This window comes from Nematolebias whitei, chromosome 6 (assembly GCF_014905685.2).
Source record: "Nematolebias whitei isolate Nwh7 chromosome 6, NemWhi1, whole genome shotgun sequence".
NCBI lineage: Eukaryota > Metazoa > Chordata > Actinopteri > Cyprinodontiformes > Rivulidae > Nematolebias > Nematolebias whitei.
In genome coordinates, this window is record NC_056503.1 from 47,252,570 (window position 1) to 47,275,960 (window position 23,391).

Below are 23,391 nucleotides of genomic sequence, written 5' to 3' on the forward strand. Positions count from 1 at the left end.
TGTTCAGGGTGTCCCTGTGATGGACTGGAGACATGTTCAGGGTGTCCTCCGCCTCTCTACAGTGCTGGATATGGGCACCAGAGACCACCACGACCCAAAAAGGAAGAAAGGAAGAAGGTAAAGATAATGGATGGATGTGTCAATCACTGCGGTCAACATGAAACGAAAGTTAGAGAAGTAGAGCCTTTGATCAGAAGGTTGCCAGTTTGAATCCCCGGACTGACAACAAAAATGTGGGTGGGAAAGGTGAAGCATTGCTCAAGGGCCCTACTCTGGGCCCTTGAGCAAGGCTCTTCACCTCTTATCTGCTCCCTGGGCACCTCGGCTGGCTCTCTGCTCCACACACGTGGGCTGTGGTAGCTCAGTGGTTACGTCAGGAAAAGCATCCGGCGTAAAACAATCACCAAATCTTTGTGCGAGTTAGTCCGCTGTGTCCTCTGAAGGAGGGAGCAGCCAAACAACAAAAAATAAAAACGCCACTGTGGTTTTAAATAAAGACAAAGAAGAATTAGGGAATGGCAGACGATGCTATTTAAAGAGACGAAGTGTGACGAACACAGACGTGTTTCCACACAATGGACCACGCCCTGGTTCAGGTGGCTGCACTGGGATTGAGCAAAGACAGGATGTGTGACGTTGGTCCCCTGCAGAGGTATGACGTAATGTTCAGCTGTTTTAATTTACACAACCCTGGAAAAATGTGGCCAGTAAAGATTTTTTTTAACAACCACTGTTAAGAATGTTCGTCAAACTAAAATGATGCTAAAACAAATGCCATCATTAATGTGGTAATGCGTCCATGTTTTCCTGCAGGTGTGCTTTCTTTTGCTCTCAAACGTTTTGAACTCGATTCACGAGGGTTGACCCAAAGCAAACTGACAGAAAAAAATAAAGGTTGGATAAAAACTACGATTTTTATCAATCACTTGATAAAATGTAATAAACACAAAAGGTTTGATCCTGAGAAGAGGTCAAATTTCCAGTTTTGGTACCAATATGGTATCAGCTAACCTGTTTTGATGCCAGAGGACACCAGATCTCACCACTGACATGCAAAATATTTACTGTATGCTCGTTAAACGTTTCAAGCCTTGGGATTTTATATTTAAACAAAAAAAAACTTTATAACTGTTGATCAATTGAAATGTGTGTTCACACACACACACACACACACCTCCATCACAAACAGCAGCAGATACTCAGACTTCACAATACAACCAAAAATAAAAAAGCATGTAAACTATGATCAAAGCTGATTTAACTACGAAACATATCTGAGTTGATAAATACATTAAAATATTAAGGCAGGCCTTGAAGGGATGCATATCATCCACGGTGATATCTCACACCAAATTTCAGCTCAGTATCTATTAGGGATGCACGATATTATCGGCATGGTAACAGTTGATATTAGCGTTAAAAGTCAAATATTGGACATCGGCCATTCCTTCAAAATAACTCGCCGATAGAAAAGACGCTGTTGGATTCCTGCAGCACAGCGTGATGACGTCACGAGCGCCTACCTGATCTGATCACGGCGGACAGGAAGAAGTCAAAATGTCGACGGTGTGGAAGTTTTTTCGTTGATATCGGATTCCAAAGATTTATGGACTACGTTGAGCCTCGCTACATCGTCCCCAGTCAGAGATATTTTTCCACCGTAATCTTACCCGAGTTACAAGCCGTCATTTCTGACGTCATTGAGAAGCTAACAGCCGATAGCACTTGGGTGAGTTTTACCACAGATGTTTGGACGTCGTGTTAGCCCCGTTAAAATTCTAGAATTGCGCCGCTCCAGGTGTCTGCATGTTGGAGCAGTTCTGTTACTTTCATTCTGAGATTTTGCTTTTGGAAACTTTAATTCCTCTTTTTCTGGATGTAAATCACATTTTTTGGATGATTGTTTCCTCTGGTATCGGACGCTGTGCAGCTGGAAGGATTTTTACTGAAACTTTTTTTAGTTTTGGACATTTGTTATGATGCGTAACCATGGCAACAAGGCAGTTTTCTACAACAACAGCAGCTGAATAACATCTCAAAAGCTGAAATAATATCTCAACTATGGCCCCAACTCTCAAATGAGTTGAAAAGGATGTTCTATGGACGCATTCTCATCTACCTGCCAGCTGTGCTCGAGTGCCTGACCGCTGAGATCCTGGAACTGGCGGGAGACATGGCTCACGACAGCGGAGGAACAGGATCGTCCCTCAGCACCTACGGTTGGCTGTCCGCAGCGACGAGGAGCTCGGCAGACTTCTGGGAGGAGTGGCCATCGCTTTGGGAGGAGTTCTGCCCAGCATTCAAGTGGTCCTACAGCCCAGGGGAACCAGGAGGCCAGCCGAGTCTGGGTGGACGGATCGGACGGCATCTGCAGCCAGTTTCTTAGGATCCACTGTGAGATGGACCTTTACAAGAGATCCTTCCTGCCTACAGCCATCAGCATCTATAACATCTCTTAATGAAATGAGGATAACGAGTTACAGCAACAAATAATTTCCCTCTGGGATTAATAAAGTATTATTGAATTGAATTGAATAGCATGATTAGTCTTACGGCACAATGGATAGACAAAAACTTTGATCTTAAAAAGTCTGTCCTTCATGCACAGGAGTGCAGAGGATCCCACACTGCAGCTATAGGAACCTTGAACAAACCTCCACAAGTGAGGCAGCATCGCAGGTGACTAATGCTAATAACATTTAACACTTTTCATTTAATATAAGTTAAAGTGCTAGCATATGGCTGTTACTGAATATGTCACCAGCTCTTACAGATGTCACACAATTGTAGCAAATAAGCCTAAATAAGAGGGATATGTTCTGACAAAGGAACGCATATTAAAAATATCGGTATCGGTTATCGGCCAAATAAGTTTTAACATATCAGCCAAAAATCCAATATTGTGCATCCCTTGTATCTATAAAATTTATTACGGTACGACAACTTCTGTGTAAGCTAAGGTTGATTAGTTGTGGCGTCCATTTTGAGTTGGGTTGATGCCAACAGTTGTGTTGTGCTCAACATCTGTGTTGAAGGCAATGCTCGGCTACTACCACAATAAATTTTAGCTCAATGTCTCTAAAACTAGTTTGAGCCATTTGTGCATTTTGTGAAGACCGTTGGCTGTAGCAGCCATCTTGAATTGGGTTGACTCTAAAAGTTGGTCATTTGCAAATGTACATCTAATGATAACTTCCTGGAGGTTCACTAAGATTTGTCCAGTGGTTCTTGAGGTATTTTGCTGAAATAGTAAATGGAAACAAAAATAAATTAAAAAAATGGATCCTGCACAATCTGAGTGCTCAGAAGATGTGTTAGGAATGACTCTCAGCTAGTGAGAGATCAAACTTAGCTGAATATATGTAAAGTTTGCTACATTACATATTTTTGTGTTTGCTAAGATCGCTATAAAGAGCCAGCAGATTTAAATCGAGTCGACTCCAGAAGTTAATCAGCTGTAATGGGCAAACCAATGATTACTTTCTGAAAGTTTTCCTAAAATTTGTCAAGCGGGTTTAAATATTTTTGCTAATGGGACAGACAAACAGAAACATCGCTCCGCCAATAAGCAGCTTTTGTATTTCAGGATCTTCTAAAAACATTTTTTCAGAAGGTTTTATGACCTGCGGCTGCATCAGAGCTGCTTTTATTCTGCAACACTTCAGACTCTTCTCACTTAACACAAACCAGCAAAAATGAGTGAAATGCCTTATTTGAGGAGGTCAACAGATAACAGATGACCTGACTGAGTTTTTTTACCTGGATTATTGAGCATGAACTTTGATGACAACAGATAACACCATGTTTCAACACAGTATCCAAAACTTATTCAAAGCGCATTTTGTAACTAATGACCAAAAAAATAAAATGGAATGAAAATTACTTCAGATATGCCACGCTTAATCATTGTAGTCGTCTCTCTCCAGTCATTTTCTACAGTCAACAGAAAATCTTGTCAAATGATCTTTTAGGCGTCATCCAACCCCTGAACAGATGCTTCCTGCATCTCTCTGCAGAAACATTTCAGATTTTCTAGTTTACGAGGAACCCAGCGTGACAAAAGCAGAAGGAAATGAGAAAACTTTGACTTGTGTCACTTCTTGTCCTGGAGAGAGAGACGTCACGGCGATGACAGTCGACGTGTCACATGCTGTGCTGCACGGCTCGGTGGCCATTTCCTGGCAGGCGCCACGAGGAAGAGAGCGCCGCAGGAAAGATGGGCCGGGTGTGCGATGCTGTGGAGCTGCTGAAGCCTCGCTTTGCTCGTTCACAAAGGATTCAGTTACAGGTAGAAACGAGGAATGCATATCGCCCGCCGCCTCATGCTGACGTTTTAAACAAAGGTGCTAAGTGATGCGTTAGTGCTCGGAGCAGCAGTTCGGGATGACTCTCAGCTACGACCACACCACGTTTTAGCTCAGAAAACTGTAAAACTTGAGCTACAGCCATCTTTAATCTGGTCAACTCTGAAAAATGTGCAAACTGTATCAGTATGAAAAACATTTAAAGATACCACCAAAAAAATAAAAATAAACATGATAATCAGGTGACGATATCTGTGAAATTATCATGTTGATGCTTGACTCTCCAACAAGGATCCAAAAATAATATTAATATTAGTATTTTAAAAGTATAAAAACAACAAATGGACATATTTTAATGGAAGATTTAACGTTGAATGAGCATGACAAGTTTAAATAGTGTTACTTCAAATGAATGTATAACTGTGGCTGTTGTCTGTCTGCATTTAATACACGTCTTTTGAGACGAAAGTAAACATTATTTTGACACAATAGATCTGATGTTTTTTGTAAATAAGTGGGAAAATATGAGCAATACTCGCAATTGCTATCAGGCAAAAATAATTTAAAAACAATTTTGATAGTGTTGACAGTTCTAATAATTATTTTAGTCATTTATTTTAAAGCTATAAAAGTCAACGTGCCAACATAAAATCCTGTATTTATTTACATTTCAGCACTGACATGGTTAAATCCCCATCACGTTTGCTTTTGTTTTTTACATGTTAAATGAATAAAAAGTAGAAATATTTTTACTGTTTTAGGACTATGTGGGAAACACTTAAAAAAGAAAGATAACTAGATAAAAGTCGAGTAAATTGTTTAAATGTTTTTTAAAAATGACTACTTGTGATGAGTTTATGAAAGTGCTGTGTTCACCGCATAGGAAGTGTAAATGACAGTAATTAAAGCTAATTAAGTGTCATCTCCACTAAAGCGGCTTCTGTTTTTCACTGGAGAAAGTTTGCGACGCGCCAAAGCAGCTGATGGACATTCTTTGGTTTCCGTCCCTCAGTGGAAGCTGGAGTGGCGACGCGTGTCGGACCAGTTTGGTCGTAAATCTCTCCGACGTGTACTGTATGTGCAGAACATGTCCCCCAGGCAGGAAGACGTTTGTACTGAAAGTACTTCCATGACCTTCTGTCTGAAGCCAAATACAAACTACAAACTAAAATAAAGAATGCAACCGTAAAAAAATGTCAACATCCTCATTAAATTGACAAAAAGTGTTATTTTTATATACTTTACTGGCTCCATCTAATCCAACTAACCATTGTTATTCATCATAATTATTTTCACTTTTTAAACTTAGCACGTTATTCAATATTCCCTATAAAAATTATCATCAGGTTTAGCCAAACAACAACGTTCCTTGTAAATAATTAATTGCCCTCTAAAATTAAAGGTGCTCACTGCAAAGTCATGAAGCCCACATAGGACAAAAAGTTATAAAGTTAGCAACAAATCACAGAATTTGTCTCATACTGATGGTTAACATGTCATTTAATTAAAATTTTGTAAGCAGATTCAGCTAAGTGCTTTGTTTACACTGAGTGCAGACCTGCATTTCAGAATTCAGTTCAGTTCATTTATATAGCGCCAAGTCACAACAGAAGATGAAGAAGATTCATATATAAAAATAATAATTTAAGACTTTATCTGAGGAGCAGACTGCTTTGAGTTTAACTCCATCACAGAACTCTCATCTTAAGCAAGCCTGAAGGCGACAGTGGAAAGGAAAAACTCCCTCGTGAGGAAGAAACCTTTAGCAGAACCAGGTCAGGATAAGCAGCAGCTGCTTCGACCGACTGGGTTTGGTAGGAACAGATACACAATGGCAGGTCAAGAATTACATGTGAAGATAGAAATATCTGAAAACTACTACAAGAAACTATCAAACTGCAGTATTTCATGTAGTTCTGAATAATCTTTTTATGTTTGATTTAGACATAATTGGGTGTGAATTAAAAAAATAAAGTATCAAGGATTCGTTAGCCTGCGTTTGCTAACAAGGCGAGTATTATCCAAAGGTTCCTTGACCCAGAGTTCGACACAACGGCCAGGAGAAATAAACGGCAGCTCCTTTCTCCGGCTCCAGTATGCAAAGCGTAACTGGATTCCTCGGTCTGGAGCGCGCGGAGCTCCAAACACACGGACCTGGAGTCCTGCCACATTACGCAGCATAAAACTCATCACAGGGCTGCGCTGATCCGACTTAGCCGGGCCAGATTTATTCTGTTTGGATCAAGAGAAGTGGATTAAATAGCTGAGTCATGTCTCAGCTAAACCTGGGTTTGCCGATTTTCTTTTATTTCTGTGTAACGCGTTCCCAGAACACGTGTCGCTTTCTGCTCTCGTTTTAAAACGATCTCTGCAACGCAGCGAGAACTTGTTTCCTTTGACTAAATGGAAACATAACTCAAGTCTAAACCATCTGAAATTATGTGGTTTTTCATCCTAGCTTAAGTTCTGAAAGGTGCTCTTTGCAACGTGCCCAACAAATTTTCAACCAGTTTTTTTAGTATTCACCATTTAAAAATAAACTTACAACTAGAAATAGAGTTGGCCATTATCAGCTATGTTAAGGAAAATCTGCTTTCAGCATGGCTTTGTTAATCAATGACCAAACAGGCAAAGCAACATGCAGCAGCATCTAAAACCAGCTCACTGTAGACCACAGCTTACTTTGTTTTGTACGCCTTCATTTTAAATAGTCATAAAAACAATGAAGGACATGAGAAAACAAGCAGAACTTTAAAAGAAATATATAAAATATGTAGAATTACGATGAACAAGTGGCATGTGAAACTGCCTGGGTGCTCAAACAGCTGGGCCAAAAAGTACCTAAAGGAGTTGTTTTTCTATACTAGGGACCTTTTTAAGAGGACTCTAGCTTCAGTTTTATGCCTCGTAAGGAGCTTAACTACCTGCAACACACACTGCAGAGTAAATCCACACCTGAGGGTCAGACACTGAAGGAGGCCCGCCACACAAAGAACACAACAGACCGGCTGTGTGCGCCGACCATAAGCATCAGGGTGCTCTTTATGCTCGTCTGCTGCTCCTTTTTGTAATTGTGCGTAGCTGATAGTATGCTTTGTCTGCAGGGGTTTGTGTGTGTGCACGAGAGTCACAACAAGCCAAGTCATTCTTCTCGTGGTAGCCTGATCTCCACAAAAAGCCACCTGTTCAGAAGCCGTTAACCAACGCTGAAAGACTGATCGAGTCCCACGACGACAGGAAAAAACACCGTGTTGACAAAAAGCAGCGACAATTACAGTTGGATTTAGTGCATCGTGTTAACCCAATGCATGTTTTTAGCTAGCCTAATACAGCTGTTGCTCTTTTAGACTAAAATGTTGAGATGCAGGATCCTGTTTTTGACTATTTTACACAATAACTTCTTACACAACATGCACACACTGAAAAGTAACTTAGGTAAGATCATACAATGAACAATATTTCAGTAAAAAGAGTAAATAACTTCAACACTTGCTCTTCTCAAGGGCGGACGTATTCTCCTCCTCTCCCTCTCCGCTTTACTTTGCTCTGTCCTGTCTGTAAAACAGCTTTAGAGCCTCTCATCTACAAATCTTCAGAATCATAACTATGGACTTGGAATTGGTCAGTTGGTCCCTCAACACAATTGATAACATTTCTTTGAAGAGAAGACAGGCTTTAGGCGAGCCGATTTGCCCTGTTGGCACGCACACAGCTGGATATCTCATCGACTTTAAAGACTTGATGACGTGTCTATTAGGGGTGGGCGATATGGCTCAAATATAATATTGTGATATTTCAGAGCATTCTGACGATAACGATAAATTTTGCGATATAACCCCGCCCCCCAGAAATCATAGTTATTTATTTGACAAAATTAACTTAACATGTTTTGCAGTATTACATAAAATAATAATAATAAAAAAAAAACAAGGGATAATTTTACTGAAATTACTTCATTTAGTAAAGCATTCAGTCTCCAAGTATAAAAATAAAAAAGAGAAATGATCCTTCTGTTATTTAGATTGAAAAAGTCTGCACAAATAGATCAATAAATCCACCACAAAAACTAAAGTGCAAGTGAAGTTTCCCAAAATAACTAAATAAAATGAAGTTTAAGATCTGTTGAGCATAAATGTAACAAAATATATGTCGCCTTTAATAAATGTGCTATAACTTCCTGAACTTGTAACAAGGTGATCAGCTGACCCTGAAGCTTGTTGGTGTTTCAGCTTCCTGTTCCTGCAGGAATGATTCATTTCTCTGATGCTCCGTCTCTGATCACCTGACTCTGTTCTTGGTCCATGGACTGTGGAACTCAAGAGACAGTTTAGCTGTGCGTGTTTGTACCGGCAACTCAGAGCGGAGTGGGGAGGAAAAAAAAAAAATAGACGAGTGGCAGCTTAGAGCAGGGGGAGGGAGAGACATTTGAGTTGTCTGTACCTGCAGTTTAGAGCTGGATGGAGAGACAGCCGAGTCACGCGTTGTTTGTTTTTAGCTTTTTAGCTAGCTAGTATTGCGCAGCTAATTAGCGTCACACCAGTACCGACAAGTGGAGAGGGGGGGGGGGGGGGGGGGGCGCAATTCGGGGTGGTCGTTCGGCGCGCTCGGTTCTATTAAGGGGGCGGGGCGTCCTGATGTATTACGTCATGAAATTAGCATATCATGATATCATTTTTTTTGCCCGGGCAAGCTTTTTCTTTTACTGGTATTATCGTGAACGATATGATATGGCCCAGCTTTAGTGTCCATCTCTGCTGCCATTTGTGGATTTTACGGACACATTTATAATTCAATTTATGATAACTAGTTCCTGCCTTTTGGATTTGGCTGGTTCCTGGTCTATCAACAATCAAGAAAGTCGTTGGTAGCAAATTTGAACCCGATCAGGCTGCCTGCCTTATGTGATGGCTTGGTTCGTGCCTCGAGCACCCAGACTCAAATTTTGGCAGAATGGATCAGATCCTGGGGATTATTCTCAGGCACGGTTCATTTGGTGTGGCCATGTAATTTGGACATTTCAGAACAGAGTGGACCGACACAGACTCAAGGTAGATGTTCTGCCTGTCCCCAAAACAATCGTGTTTATCTGAATTCAGCTCCCTGACTGGCCTTGACAGGCCATCTTATCTCAACCCGAGATATAGCCTTGTAGCTGTTTTAAGTGCTTTATAAATAAAGTGGTATGGTATGGTAACCCACCTGGAAGTTTTATAAACTTGATGGCTCTACCCCCTCCCTTCCACCGAGGAATTTCCATTGACTTTTCAGAGGAGCCCAGCTGAATAAACATTCTGTCATCATTTCAGGACTCTTTGGATTTGTCTTTGATCATCCTCGGCACCCCTCGAGTGTGTATGGATCGCTCCAGAGGGAACTATTTGAACCGAGTGATTTTATCTGAACTCTGCAGTGCCTCTGTGTGTTGTATCTGGATATGCTAACCGCCCTTAGTCGGCGTCATATCGTGCTAGATTTTTTCATTATCACGCTGTTGACCTTCAACCAGAGATTAAAAGTGTGTTAGGATTTTTTTGTTGTCGTCTCCAAACCCTATGGGTTATTTTTCACCACTTTTTATTGTTTGTCCAAACAGGTCTCACTTGTAAACGAGTCTTTGAGGCTCAATGTGACTTATCTGTTTAAATAAAGGTTGAATGAATGAATGAAAAAATAAATAATAAACAAGCAGTGCGCTGGTATGCTATGACCGATGAGAGATTTAAACAGTGAATGTTTGTAATTTTGGAGATGAGTGTTTTTCTGGACTGGAGTTGAACAGAGAATGAAATAAACCTAAATGATTTTGGTTCAAGGTATTCAAGTGGTGGAGTTACACTGTGGAGAAGAACAGAGGAAATTTTTTTTTGTTGTTCTGAGGTGGTGCAGAGTGCCAAATCCTGGCTAAGGGAGCCATTTTAGCCATCACAAGACGCAATGGAGGTGCCGGGGTGGCCAATGGTGGCCTTGGCCCCCATAGAGTAATATTGGGCCACCCCAATCATGTGAAGAAACTATGATTTCTAGTTTTTATTTTTGCTTAAAACTATAGTTTCTTCAAATGATAGGGGTGGTCGGTTTACAGATATATGTATGTGGTGGTGGCCATCTTGGATATTGACGTAACAACCCAATTTTTGACAGCATCCTTTCTCACACCTAGATGCAGACACACACCAAAATGGAAATCGGAACGTTGCTTATTTTTCAAGTTATCCAGCTCACATCCTCGGACAGATGGACAGAGGGTATTTCGAATAACCCCTCTTTGATCCTCGACGGGGGACAAAAAAAATAAATTTTAAATTAAGTAGCAGAACCAGAATAATCACTGTGAAAAAAAAATCACATCATGTTGCTGCTGATCTGTTTCAATGCTGGTGTGTTCATGCGTGCTCATCTGCTTACACGGACTCGTGTTCAGGTTTGTGCTGGTGTTCGACGTGATGTTTTTGTGTTATGAGTGCTTAGTGTATATTTAGTTGATGCTTTTCTTAGTTAATATCTTGGATGTTATCATGGTTTTTCTTTTACATCTTATTGTTGGATGTAACTGGGACCCTGTGTACATAATTTCACTCCACCACATGTACCACATGAGGTGAGAATGACAACAAAGAATCTCTGACTCTGAAATTTAGGTACTGATTAAAGAATAATTTAATCACAGTCCATTTTAAAATATTCATTCAAATTAATATCTGAAGGAATCTATCTATATATAGATATATACTGTATGTACTAATATATATATATATATATATATATATATATATATATATATATACACATGTATAAAGTGTAAGTACAGCTAGTTGAGAAGCCATTAGATGGAGACTGAATTACATACACTGAATTTTTCACAAGTGGACCTGAACCAAAACAAAATATGAAGCTAACAAATGTTCAGTAGTACTGTACAGTAAAAACAAAATTAACTACAGCTTCATAACAGTTGCTATACTTAAAAAAAGGTCTTCACAGTTTGATGTGATCTGGTTTAAAGCGTCTCAGAAAATCTTTATCAGCACTTAAGTTGAGGCAAAAAAGCAGCACAAGCAGTTTTTCAAACTTATCTCTAGGACACCAGAGCGTCACATTAGGTCAAATAAAAAGCCGTTTGACAAACTTGCAGCAGAACAGACAAAAAGTGATGCACCGTTTGAACGAGGGATGCTAATTTAGGATGGTAAAGCTCGAATGTTATTTTGAAACTCCGCCACAGACACGCTCTTGAGTAACCCTTTTACAGGAAGGCCTGGTAAGCTCTTAAGCTCTTTTCAAACTCTGCTCAGCTCCACGTTCTCTCCAACTTTCACGGCTCAGCGCTGCACCGTTCACCACAGACTTGTAGAGGCTCACTTGCACCACGGCTGAAGTAGTTCGACAGTACCTACACATCGTCTTGCAACTGTCCTGGTTTGGTTTTCACCTTTAGGCTAAAGTTCTACTTTACATTTCAGTTGTTAGTATTGAACAACGCTCATCTGCAAATGATTGTGACAAATATAGGTTATCTGATAGCAGTCTGCCTGACTTTACACCAATCACTCATGGTTCAGTTGTCCTCAGCAGGCCAGATGATTAAAAGCCCCGAGCTGTTTACGACTATCTGCTGCGTTTCTAGGTAAAACGAACGCCTTGGAGAGGCAGACTAAGCTGGAAGGTTTGTGGGTAACGTGTCGGGACAACAAGTTCATGAATCTCTCGGTTGTCCAGGGAACACAAAAGCCCCAGTCTGCCCCGCAGTCGTTGCATACAAGCAGACATGTTGGTCTTTTCACAAGAACACAGCTGTACATGTGCACACAAGCAGTCGCCCACACCCACTATTGGACTGACGTTTCTCTCACGCATGAAAAACCTCACGACTAGCACCGAGCAAAACAATTCGCCTGTACCCGAAGTTCACCAGCAAAACGCGCTGACGTACAATAGATGCACCTTAGTTCATTCGTGATATCCTTCAGTGTCGACTTCTTAAGGATAACCAACAATTTCAGTACAGCACTAGAACTTAAACAGCTTCACAAACCGTCATATGTCCAACAGAAAAACAAAAACAACATAAAAACGCTGCGTTTGCATGAATGATATTTAGAAAACAGACTGAACACAAACAGAAAGCCAATGTTCCGACGCTGAAAACCTGACCCACACTGCAGGTTACCGTAGTTCAAATCTTCTGCGGTTAGAAAAACTAAAGTTAAAGATGCGCACTGATAAAAACACAAACCACAGAGACACATGACAAGTTCATTTACAACATTTTAAGCAAAATCGAAGAGAGAAGGAAAAACAGGAAACAGACATCAGGAATGGGGAAAAAAGGCAAGATGTTGCCAATTGCAATAATTCACAATCAACAATTATTTCTGTAAACTGTTAAATATGTTTCCAAACTACAAGCACTTTAGAGCGCACACCTCCGCCAAGACCCCAGTCCGTCACGCAGCAACACCTTGCGCACAGACACACAAGAATCCTTTAAAAACTTCCTGGATCCAGATCTCCACCAACATTTAATCACTTGCTCTTTGTTACAACCTCAATATTTCCTTAAGATGTCACGAAAACTTGTTCATAACCTTTTGAGTAATCTTGTGCACAGACAGACAAACTGACCAACTGACCGAAGCTACTGGCAACAGAATCTCCTTGGTAATAAAAGATCTTCAGGTCGTCTTCACACCTGATAGTCTGGTAGACTCGGTTCGACTGGGGACCAAAATCCTGAACATTTGTTTACACTTTCAGCTGGTGCAGTTTGCATTCACACTGTTCTGAGTCAGTCAAGCCAACCTGTTCCCCCTCGCGCCTGTGGTGGCGCTGCACCAAGAACTACTGAAGGAAACGACACGAAAACCTCCGAAGAAGACACTGAGCACAACTTGCTTCTGGAAATAAAAACAAAAACGGAGTGGCGTCAAATTTGAGCCGTTTTAGGATTTCTGTTTTGTCTGCGGCACATGTGCCAAACAAACCTTTTTCAACAATGGACTCAGCATGAGCGGAAGATGAAGAAGACCACGGAGAATTTTTCACACAAGGCGGCTGAGACGGCTCCGTACGAGGTAAGAGAAATAAATGTGCATTTGTTTTGGTTGCGTTTACCCAGAATACCCTGCGCTGTAGTCCACTTCCTGCTTTTGGAGCAGTCTCCGGTCCATTTGCATTCACAATTCACTTGGCAGCACGATGGCTCAGTGGTTAGCACTGTTGCCTCACAGCAAGAAGGTCCTGGGTTCAATCCCCGGTTGGACCTGGGGTCTTTCTGTGTGGAGTTTGCATGTTCTTCTCGTGCTTACGTGGGTTTTCCCCGGAGCATGCATGTTAGGCTGCTTCAGGCTCAGGCCTCCCCTGCAAGAGATCTATGATCTCAATGGGATTAGCCTGGTTAAATAAAGATGAACAATAAATAACGATGCATTCGAACCGCGCCAGAGTTCACTTCAACCGAACCGAGTCCTAGATATGGACCAGAGTTCGCTTTTTTGTTCCGCATTAGAGTTTGATTGCACATTCACACCTCCCCAAACACACCAGACTTTCTAGGCAAATGGACTAGAGTTGGATTAAAGCGGACTAAACAGGGCTGGCGTGAAAGCACCCTCAAAGAAAAAGGAGAGCTCCCAGAGCAACTCGGTGACTGTAGAGAGGATTTGTCGCACAAATTCTCCGAACTTGTCTGAATTTCAAGCGGCAAGACGGTGAACTTCTGCGAATCGCAAGAAGAAATTAATAACTTGTGCAAGACATTTTGTGGAGCTCAGTCTCAGTCCATCGTTCTTGTATATAAATATAATTCATCTTGGTCAGGATCTCAAAAAGACTTGAAATAAAGTCCTGATTAATCCAACATTATGGCATAAAAAGAGTGATCTCTAAAGCTACACTTAAGAAACATGATGGAGGTGTGGTTTCTGTATTAAACCGTTCATTAGAAGCATACTGTCCACGGCTGGAGGTTGATAAATGCAGCATTTTAACAACCATCAGTCGAAAAATGTGAACCTCTTTTGTCCGACTTTAAAGTTTAAAAACTCACTAGATCAGCCAACAGCAATTTATAAAAACAGGCCATAAACCATTTTCTGTAACTGCACTTGTAGTAGAAATTAAAGTTAAATGAAGAGGACAAAAGAACCGGACTGTGATTAAGTTTAAGCAGTGATGGAAGTCGAGCTAAAAGTGATTACAGTAAGTTGAAAAACAGAAAAGAACTAAAGTACAAGTACAGCTCGTGTGTTTTATTGTGAAAGAGCTGCCTGTCAGGTCATGAGAGTTGGGACTGAATAAAAACTCAAAGGTCCTGAACTCCTTGAAGAAATGCATTTCGCCCGCTGCCTTTCATACGAGTTAAAATCTTTTTATGATGACAAATGATGGAGTCGCAGCCATTTTGATCAAACCTCAATAATAACACTACGGGCCGTCCCGTGCAGTACTTTGAGATGTCACACTCAGGATATACTGGGAATGACTTTGAGCTACTTCCAAATCAGATCAACATCGGTCAAACTGTTTACGGTTCTGAACACACAACCTTATACTAAACCAAAACATTTACTTAGCCTAAGATAGTAGAAAAGTAAAGTTTATTTTGAAATGTATCTTTAACGTTATCAACGGCGGCTATGTTCATCTCTACTTCCTCATATTTCCTCTAAAGCTAAACGATGACGTAACACAAGGCCTATAATTTGAGACAAAAAAAAGCAGGCACCGATAAGGGTGGTGAACGTTAAAACGGATAAAGATGAGCGGCGAAGAGGAGTAATGGGGAGGTGGGGATATCGAGTGACGTTACCGACATGCTTAACAGAAACAAGATATTTCAGAAGAGTCGTGCACAACACGAGCTCAAACACACGTGACAGACTGAAAAATTGCATATCGTTACTGTTTTAACAGTTCACCAAATTATTTCTCATCCTAGGGTCTTAGTTTAAATGTCTGACATGAAAGGCAGCGGGTGATATGCATTCCTCCAGGAGCTCCGAGAGCCTGCTCTCACAAGTCTGAGCAGATCTTCTGCTTTTCCCAGGGCTTTGCGTCAACTATTGTGTGATGGGACAGAAATGTGAAGTGGGGGTGGTTGTGGTTATGCTAGGGGTTTTAGCTGCTGGAAGCTAACATTAGCATCAGGAACTCAATATTTTGTAGTGGAACCGCTAATCTATAATGAGAAAAGGGGTGTGGGTGCTGCTAGTCAAAAATGACAGCCGACGTCCTGAAATATGACGTTGCTCTTCTCCTTCACCTGAAAAACACCCGTGGCTGTTGTTGTGTAACAAGACGACTCAAACGGATACCCGTGCCATGCGAGTGCCGTGTTTTTGTCAGTGTCCCATGATGGGGCACCGTGGGACGGAGCGGCTTCCTGGAGATCAGCGATTGGGCTTCTCTTGGAGTATAAAACACGCTTGCAGAAAAGAACGTCTCTCTTCGCATCAGGAGAAATTGTTTTGTTACTCTTAGAACGAAATGTCGGGCAACACATACAAGTGACTTTTAGCGTTTGAATTCAGACATTATTGAAAATAGATGCGAGCACAAATGGCATAACCTTAAACAAAATATAACAAGCAAGAAGTCTTTTTCCTGCGGGCTCAACAAAGTTCTATCTTATCTCGACAAATGGTCCAACAAAGTCAAGTCAGGTCTTATAGTTGGTTTTTTTTTTTGGGTTGAAGAAACCAAAAAAAGCAAAAAGGAACCAACTTAACTTTAGATGTTTCTACCTGGATTATTGAGCATGAACCAGGATCTCTACAAATTGATTTGCTGTGTGCATAAATGAGCCACTTAAAGGAGGTTACCCTACAAAAACTGAGTTACAAGCAGTAGGGGTGCACCGATTGCAGTTTTCTGTCCGATCACCGATTTCTAAAAAGTCTGATCTGCCGATACCGATTTTGTTATAGTGACACTGTCAGGAGTTATAAGGTCACAATGCACCTTCAATTTTCTAATTATTATACTGAAAAACAAACCTTTGAACAATATCCTAGAAACAAAACAAACTTTTTTTGAATTGGCCATGAGGTAGTGCTCTGAAATATAAATGGAGTTCAAAAAATGGGTAAAATCGGTTTCTCGTGCAAGTATCAGCCGAATTCACAAAATTAAGGAAATGGGGGCCGATTTATCGGTGCACCTCTAATAAGCAGCCTTACTTTCTGAAATACACATGTGTGTGTGACTCAACTCAAACTGATCAAACCAGCCACAACAGCTTCATGTAAATATCAAAACACCTCCGGTAGTTTACTTCGTATAAAAGTGCGACTTTGGCTACAGACAATAAACAACTGGCTGTAAAACTCCAGCGCAAGTCGGCGGGTGGAGGTTCCTTCCTCTACGACTCCCTTCATTATTATCATTAAGGCCTTCAATCGGGATGGGAAACTATATTTTAATATTTCTCAGCAAACAGCTTTAACACGGTCACTGTAAATAAATACTGGGAATGAAGAAACCAGTACATTCTGTACTAATGTGAGAAATTTCTACAACAGAAACAGACAAAAGGATTTATGTGGTGATGAGACAGAAGTAAAATATAATTTACAAACAGGAGGGGAAGTATTGTGAATTGTGCCGGCTGCTGATCCAAACCGAAGCAGATCTGTGCCGAAGCTTCAAACCCAAACGGACTGCAGGGTCTTCGGCGCTGCCGGGGTCGGTGGGAGCTATAGTGCCCTTGAGATAAAGGTGGGGGCGGTTTCTAAAGCTGCACCTCTTGGTATGAGGGGAGGACGCTGGAGACGTCACATTTAATGTGCATCTTTGCACAGCCTTTTAAAAAGAGCCGTCCACCTCAAAATGAGAGAACCTGCAGAAGAACGGCAGCAGGGCGAGGCTGACGCAGCAGATCATTGCAGCTGCTGCCGGCTACAGGTTCATCCCAGGCGGAAATTACATTTAATCAATTTAACACGTTAAAAATACGAAGCATAGCGTCATATCCACCATGTCAAACTTCAAAGATTATAATATAAAACCCAGCTAAAAGGGAAAGACGCGTTAAGTTTTCACAACCTGTTTCTATTTTTGCTTTAACACATGAGGCTTCCTGCAGACATGATCAACTCACACCAGACATTTCCATTTATTCTTATTAGGAACGCTAACAAATCTTTAAAAATAGGTTTATGTAAAACAATTTCACTGAAAGAGCTGGAAAAAATAACTAAAAAGGGCGCGCATCTGGTTTGAAAATGAGGAAACTTGCAGCGTTTTCAACACATTTGGTCCCATTCTGGGATAAATAACGTCCTGAACTGGAAGTCGTCAGTCACAAAAACTGGCACATTTTTAGAATCCCAAGAAACTTTAAGCAAATGTGTTTTAGTGAAAATTTACAGATTTTTTTTCCCAGCGGTTAGACAAAATTAAATACATTTTTATTTAGCGAGTTAAACCCTTGAGTTAGTTCCTGCATTTGCATATTTTACAGGACAGTAAACGATTTTTTAGAAAATGGCAATTAAACAAGGTCCACCTTCAGTTTCCGTTGAAGGTCAAACTATGAGTAAATAACTTTATGACATATTAAATTCTGGGTCTTTATCCTGTTCATAATCAATCCAAATTCTAATTGTGTTCAACACAGCCAAGAAATTATAGTTTAAAAGGCAAGAAAATCAAAACTTCAGTGATAGAAACTTGCTTTACTTGATTAGTTAAGTTTTCCAAAGAGTGTTTGTTTTGCTCAAATATAAAGTGAACATTAATGACTGACTTTGGGCTGGCCCTGCATCATTATTGATCAGATTTGTTTGGGTGCTGACAGGAAGTCTGGGGATATTTTTCCTCATAAACAACTCATTGATTATAATTTAACAGCCAGTCCATCACAAACCGTCCAAATGAGCCGGATTATGGACTCTGTGTGGTCCTGCAGCTGCTCTGTGCACATGTGGTTTAATCTCAGGACCTCACGTTTGAGGGGATTATCACCAGATTCTGCAAAAAAAGCATCAAGAACCCGCAGATGAAGGTGAAAAACTCTCGTTTTTAATCTACTTACATGGTCCGGGTTCCGCTCGTTCCCAGGCAGGGCCGTGCGTAGAGACATGTTCCTGTCCCCGAGTGCTGGTTCCGGTCTGGTCAGAGGGGTTTGCGTGTTCAGCTGGTTTAATTCAAAAACAACCCAAAAGAAGCCCAGAGTCCCACCAGGCAGCTCCTCTTCTCACACGAGCATCATTGTCGGGGTCCGTGAAGGCAGCACGGATCACGGCTTAAACTGATGCGTTTAAAATCCAAAATCTGAGCTTCATGGTCCAAAATAACAAGAACCCTGGCAGAACCGGACCTTCGCCCCCCCAAATCTTTCCGACTACCGTGTGACTTGAGCAAACAGCGGGTGGATGAATAAACCCCGGTTTAATTCCAGCTGAATCACGGTCCGGGATCAAACCGAACCACAGAGGCCAGAAGACCGCGGGGACACCTCCGCCGAGTCCGGGGGCTTGTTAGCTAGCTAATGCGGCTAATGTGGCATCTTTCGGGTGACCGGAGCCAAAGCGCTTCGACGGGAGAACGGTTAGCTAAATGGACCGGGGCCGCATTTCTGGACGCCGGTGGGAGACGCCACCCCTGCGGGCTGCGTATCAAAGAAAGAGGCGCCTCTCTCCGATTCTTCCTCTCAGCTCAGTCCGCCCTTAGCGACCCTCATCGTGGCGGTGAAAAGATCCCCCGGCGGCCCGGCTCGATCACGTCCTCCCGGCACCACAAGCAGCATTTGATGAGGAAGGAAGTGAAAATGAAGACGAGAGAAGCGGAATCTCCGACCTCTCCTGCTGCCGAGAAACAGCGACCAGAGGAGGAGGAGGCGGGAGGGACGTCACCACAACGGAACAGCCAGGGCGCGAGCACAAGAGCGCGCCTCATGCTGCCTTCAGGTACCCCGCAGAAAAAATCAGTCATCCGAAGTTCATTCTTATTACTTGTGCTACTGAATGCGTAATTGTTGATTTAGCGTCTCCATAATGAAAGTAAATAAAAACACAAAAACTATAGCGTTCAAGCCACAGTTTTCCTGTTTTTAACTTATTGTTCTTATGTTTACATTTTAATTCCTCCCGTGTACCTTACTGTTAAAGCTATGGAAACGATCAGCTGTTTTAGGCGATGGCTATGACTTTTTCTACTTTTTAAAATAAAACATTTTATTTACAAATATTATCCCCCTCGAAATCCACTGAATTTTCAATCTCTTCGTGTACATTGTTGTCTAAATATGCTGTAACTTTAACTTCCTTTCTCTGTTTTTGTTTTGTTTAGTTACATTTAGGTTTTAGCTAGCCCTTTGCTGCTTAGCTCCTTTAGGCACTGTTGTTTAAACTTTTAGCTACTACTAGCTTTTACCTACCCATTTGCTACTTTAGCTTTCAACTAGCTTTTTGCTACTTTTAAGCAGCTTTTTTTTTTACTTGTAGCCAACATTTAGCTTATTTTAGCTTCTAGGTAGTTATGTTGTACTTTTAGCTCTTGCTACTTTTAATTATTTAAAAAAATATATATTTTTTTTGCTTGTAGCTAACCATTTGCAACTTTTAGGTTGTAACTACCATCTTGCTACTTTTAGCTAGCATTCTGCTTTTTTTTACCCAACTCAATTTTAGCTTATCCTGATGCATGCTCAATAATCCAATCATAAAATAATCAGTTTTAGCTTCTTCACATAATAAGCAGCCATTGAGTTCTCATATTGCATTATGCATTTTTTTTTGTGTGTGTGTGAAAGTGTATTTCTCTTGCCTGAACATTGTGTGATGCATATGCTTATCATATTTAAAATAGATCATATATAACAATACCAAAGGTGAATTTTTCATTTATTATTTTGTTTTTTATTGCCATAAAACTGAACTTCAGTGCTTCCCACAGTTGGGGTCTGGGCCCCACTGTGGGTCACAAAACATCAAGTTTTAGGTTTCAGTCGGTTTCCAGGGTCTGGTTCTGACCCAGACCCCTGCAGACCGGAGGGACTGGCACTGGAACGAGCAGCGTGTGCTGAAATAGCATCAGGATCAGATCGATGGCGTAAAGATCAGCCGGAGCACACCAGGCAACAAACTGCAGAGTCCAAACACCGGGTTTCACAGAACCCTGCAGCTCTGTCCGGTCAGCTGTGCATAAACTAATTAGAACAAAAAATATCGAATGTGAAACTGTCAATAGAGCTAATGGCTTACAGAAGAGGCAGGGTGGTCCGTGTGTGTGATCTGTGCACGTGTGAGCACGTCAGCAGGTATCGACCCAACACCAAAACAAATGCTTGGTTTGAACATCCATCAGGACCTTTATTTAGTGTGGTGCTCCCTACACTGATCACTTCAGAACGTTCCTCATTTTTACAAAACAACGATGAATTTAGTGCGTTTGTGTTTAACTTGCTCAAGTTGCCCGGCGGTTATATTTTAATGGAAACTACTTTAAAGGAATAACAGCATTAGTCCTAAAGGTGACGATAACAGGACATACTCTGCTCATTTCCACCGTCTTTGGTCGTAATGAGTTCCGTTTCTGCCGATCCTCACACACTTCCTCCAACGATGCCTTGCCCCGTAATCTGTGAGGGATTACAGGCAGCCTCACGTAATCTACAGACTTTAGTCTGACCAGTCCATTAAGACAGCTGTTAAACCAGAGAACACGGAATAAACAAATTAACGTCTGAACTAAAATACTGCTCCTTTGTTTGGGAGGGGGTTGAAGGTCATGGCAGCACCACCTCAAAAAGGTTCTTCCAGGTCCACGAAGCCTCCCCGCTTCTTTTAACAAGTCTGCAAACGAGCGCTGGTCCAGAGAGGACGGCAGCAGTTCTGGACGGTGTTCACATCTGGCTTCTTCTTTGTCTGATAGAGCTTTAAGCAGCATCTGTGCATGAACTGTATGTGAACAGAACCAGACCTGGTTTTAACGCAGTGGCCTCTGAGGGCCTCGTCCACAAGCCTGTAGATCAGATTATAAACTGGAGATGATGGAGATTAAAGTGTTTATTCAGGAACTTTATTCTGAAATATTTCTTCTAGTTTTCGACAGACTGATGATGAACCTGTGCCCATCTTTACTTCTAACAGTCTCTGTTCATCTCCAGTCCTCTGACTAACCTGCTGATTCACCTCATTAGTTACTTTAGTAACTAATACTTTAAGTTTTTGTTCCATTTAATTTTACAGCCTTTTATTGGCCTTGGCTCAACTTTATTAAGATGTTGCTACTTTCAAACTCAAAATGACCCATATTGTTTTTTTAATTTTAACATTTGATAAGTTCACTCTGTTTCATTGTGAATTAAATGAGTTCATAAGATCTGCAAACTATTGCATTGTTTTATTTACTCTTTGCACATCGTCCCAAGTCTTTTAGAGCCGAGCTTATAAAAAAACAAAGAAGGAACAAGAGAAAAGGTGATTTTTCTCTTTTAACATTTTTTATTGCACATGGTTTAATCATCTCTGTTCTTTTCTTACAGCTGATCAGTTAGGCACTTGAAACAAGTTTTTAAAATACATTTTAATTTTGAATCAGACAGCATTACATTCGAATATAGAAACATCTCGCCTCCTGAAGAGGAAACAATAAATGGAAACAAACTCTTCATTGAAACACCATGTGTGGTCTCAGAAAAGAATACAAAAATGAGAGTTTAGTGCCGTCTGCTGGTACAGAGACAAAATAGTGATGAACATCTGGACTGAGCACGAAGATGGGAAAGAAACAAACACGGCTGAACGTTTAAAGCTTCATAAGAGTCATCATCCTGAACAGTTTGAACGAGTCGGACGGAGCTTCATTTACGTCGGCGTAGTCGATGCTACGTCATGTTCAAAAAAATATTTTACTGACACTAACTCACGTTGTTTAAATTAGACGAACGACCCAGAAACCTCAGAGTGCTGCAGGCTCTGACTAACAGAAACAATTAGTCAAGTCTGTAGTTCTTCTAAGGGCAGACTTTTTCTTAAAATACGTTCTGGATCCAAACGCTGCGGCACAAAATCCCCCGGGGTTTTAATCGATATGTAAAGTTAATCAGTCTTTTCTAAAATCTGCTGCATATAGACGCTCTGACGCTGCTTTTGTCAGGAGATTTGGGTCAAAGTTTATGGATGTTTTTAACTACTGTGGTTGAGAATGTTAACTGCCCATGAACCATGTGTTTGAGTTACCAGCTCTCTTCTCTCCGAGAGCTGAAAGAGCTGATTTGATCCTGCATGTGCAGCTGGATGGTCAAGTCCACCAGAAGTGCAGTGTGAGCTGATAAGCTTATAAAAACAAGCCTCGCACACTGCCCGTGGCAGATTGTCATGACTGGGCTCCATGCATGTTAACTTCTGTACATCTGTGTAACACATCTGTGCAACCTGTGCTGAAAGACTGTCCTTGCTAGTAAAACTGGTTAAAACGCTTCTCGTGTCCTCAAGTGTGGCTTCTTTGAGCAAGTTCAAGTTCAAGTAGGTTTTACTATCATCCGCATCACATGTGGTACATGAGGTGGAGCAAAATTGTGTACAAACAGTCCCAGTTACATCCAATAGCAAAAATATAAATTGTAAAGAAACGGTAATAAGGACCTAAGAAATACGCTAAACACTAATAGTGCAAAACAATACGCCGAACAACAGCAGCACGAACATGAGTCTGTGTGAGTAGATGAGTACGAATGAACACAGCAGCATGAAATAATCAGCAGCATGGATAATCAGCAGCACATATCAACAATCAAAGTGGCATTACAGTGATTTTTTTTTTTCACAGTGATTATTCTGGTTAGAGATTCATGAGTCTAACAGCCTCAGGGTAGAAGCTGTTCCTCAGTCTAGTGGTTCTACACTTAATGCTCCTCAACCTCCTTCCTGAGGGGAGCGGGGCAAAAAGTGTGTGTGCTGGGTGAGTGGGGTCCTTCATGATGCAGGTGGCCCTCTTCCTGCATCTGGAGGTGTAGATGTCTGTGATGGTGGGGAGACTGACACCAACATCTTCTGTGCAGCCTTCACCACTCTCTGCAAAGCTTTTCTTTCTGCAGCTGTGCAGCCTCCATGCCACACGTTGATGCTGGAGCACAGGATGCTCT

At 41.3% G+C, this 23,391-nt stretch overlaps 1 protein-coding gene across 1 annotated transcript in view; it reads right to left on the reverse strand.

The window, feature by feature from the left end:
- Positions 1–19,176, reverse strand: part of mark4b (MAP/microtubule affinity-regulating kinase 4b) — a 64,464-nt gene extending 45,288 nt beyond the window's left edge. Inside the window, exon 1 of the mRNA XM_037677707.1 lies at positions 18,337–19,176. Within this exon, the coding sequence (XP_037533635.1) occupies positions 18,337–18,384 (48 nt within the window). The 5' untranslated portion in view covers positions 18,385–19,176. The remainder of the gene's footprint in view (positions 1–18,336) is intronic.
- Between the last annotated feature and the right edge of the window lie 4,215 nt (positions 19,177–23,391).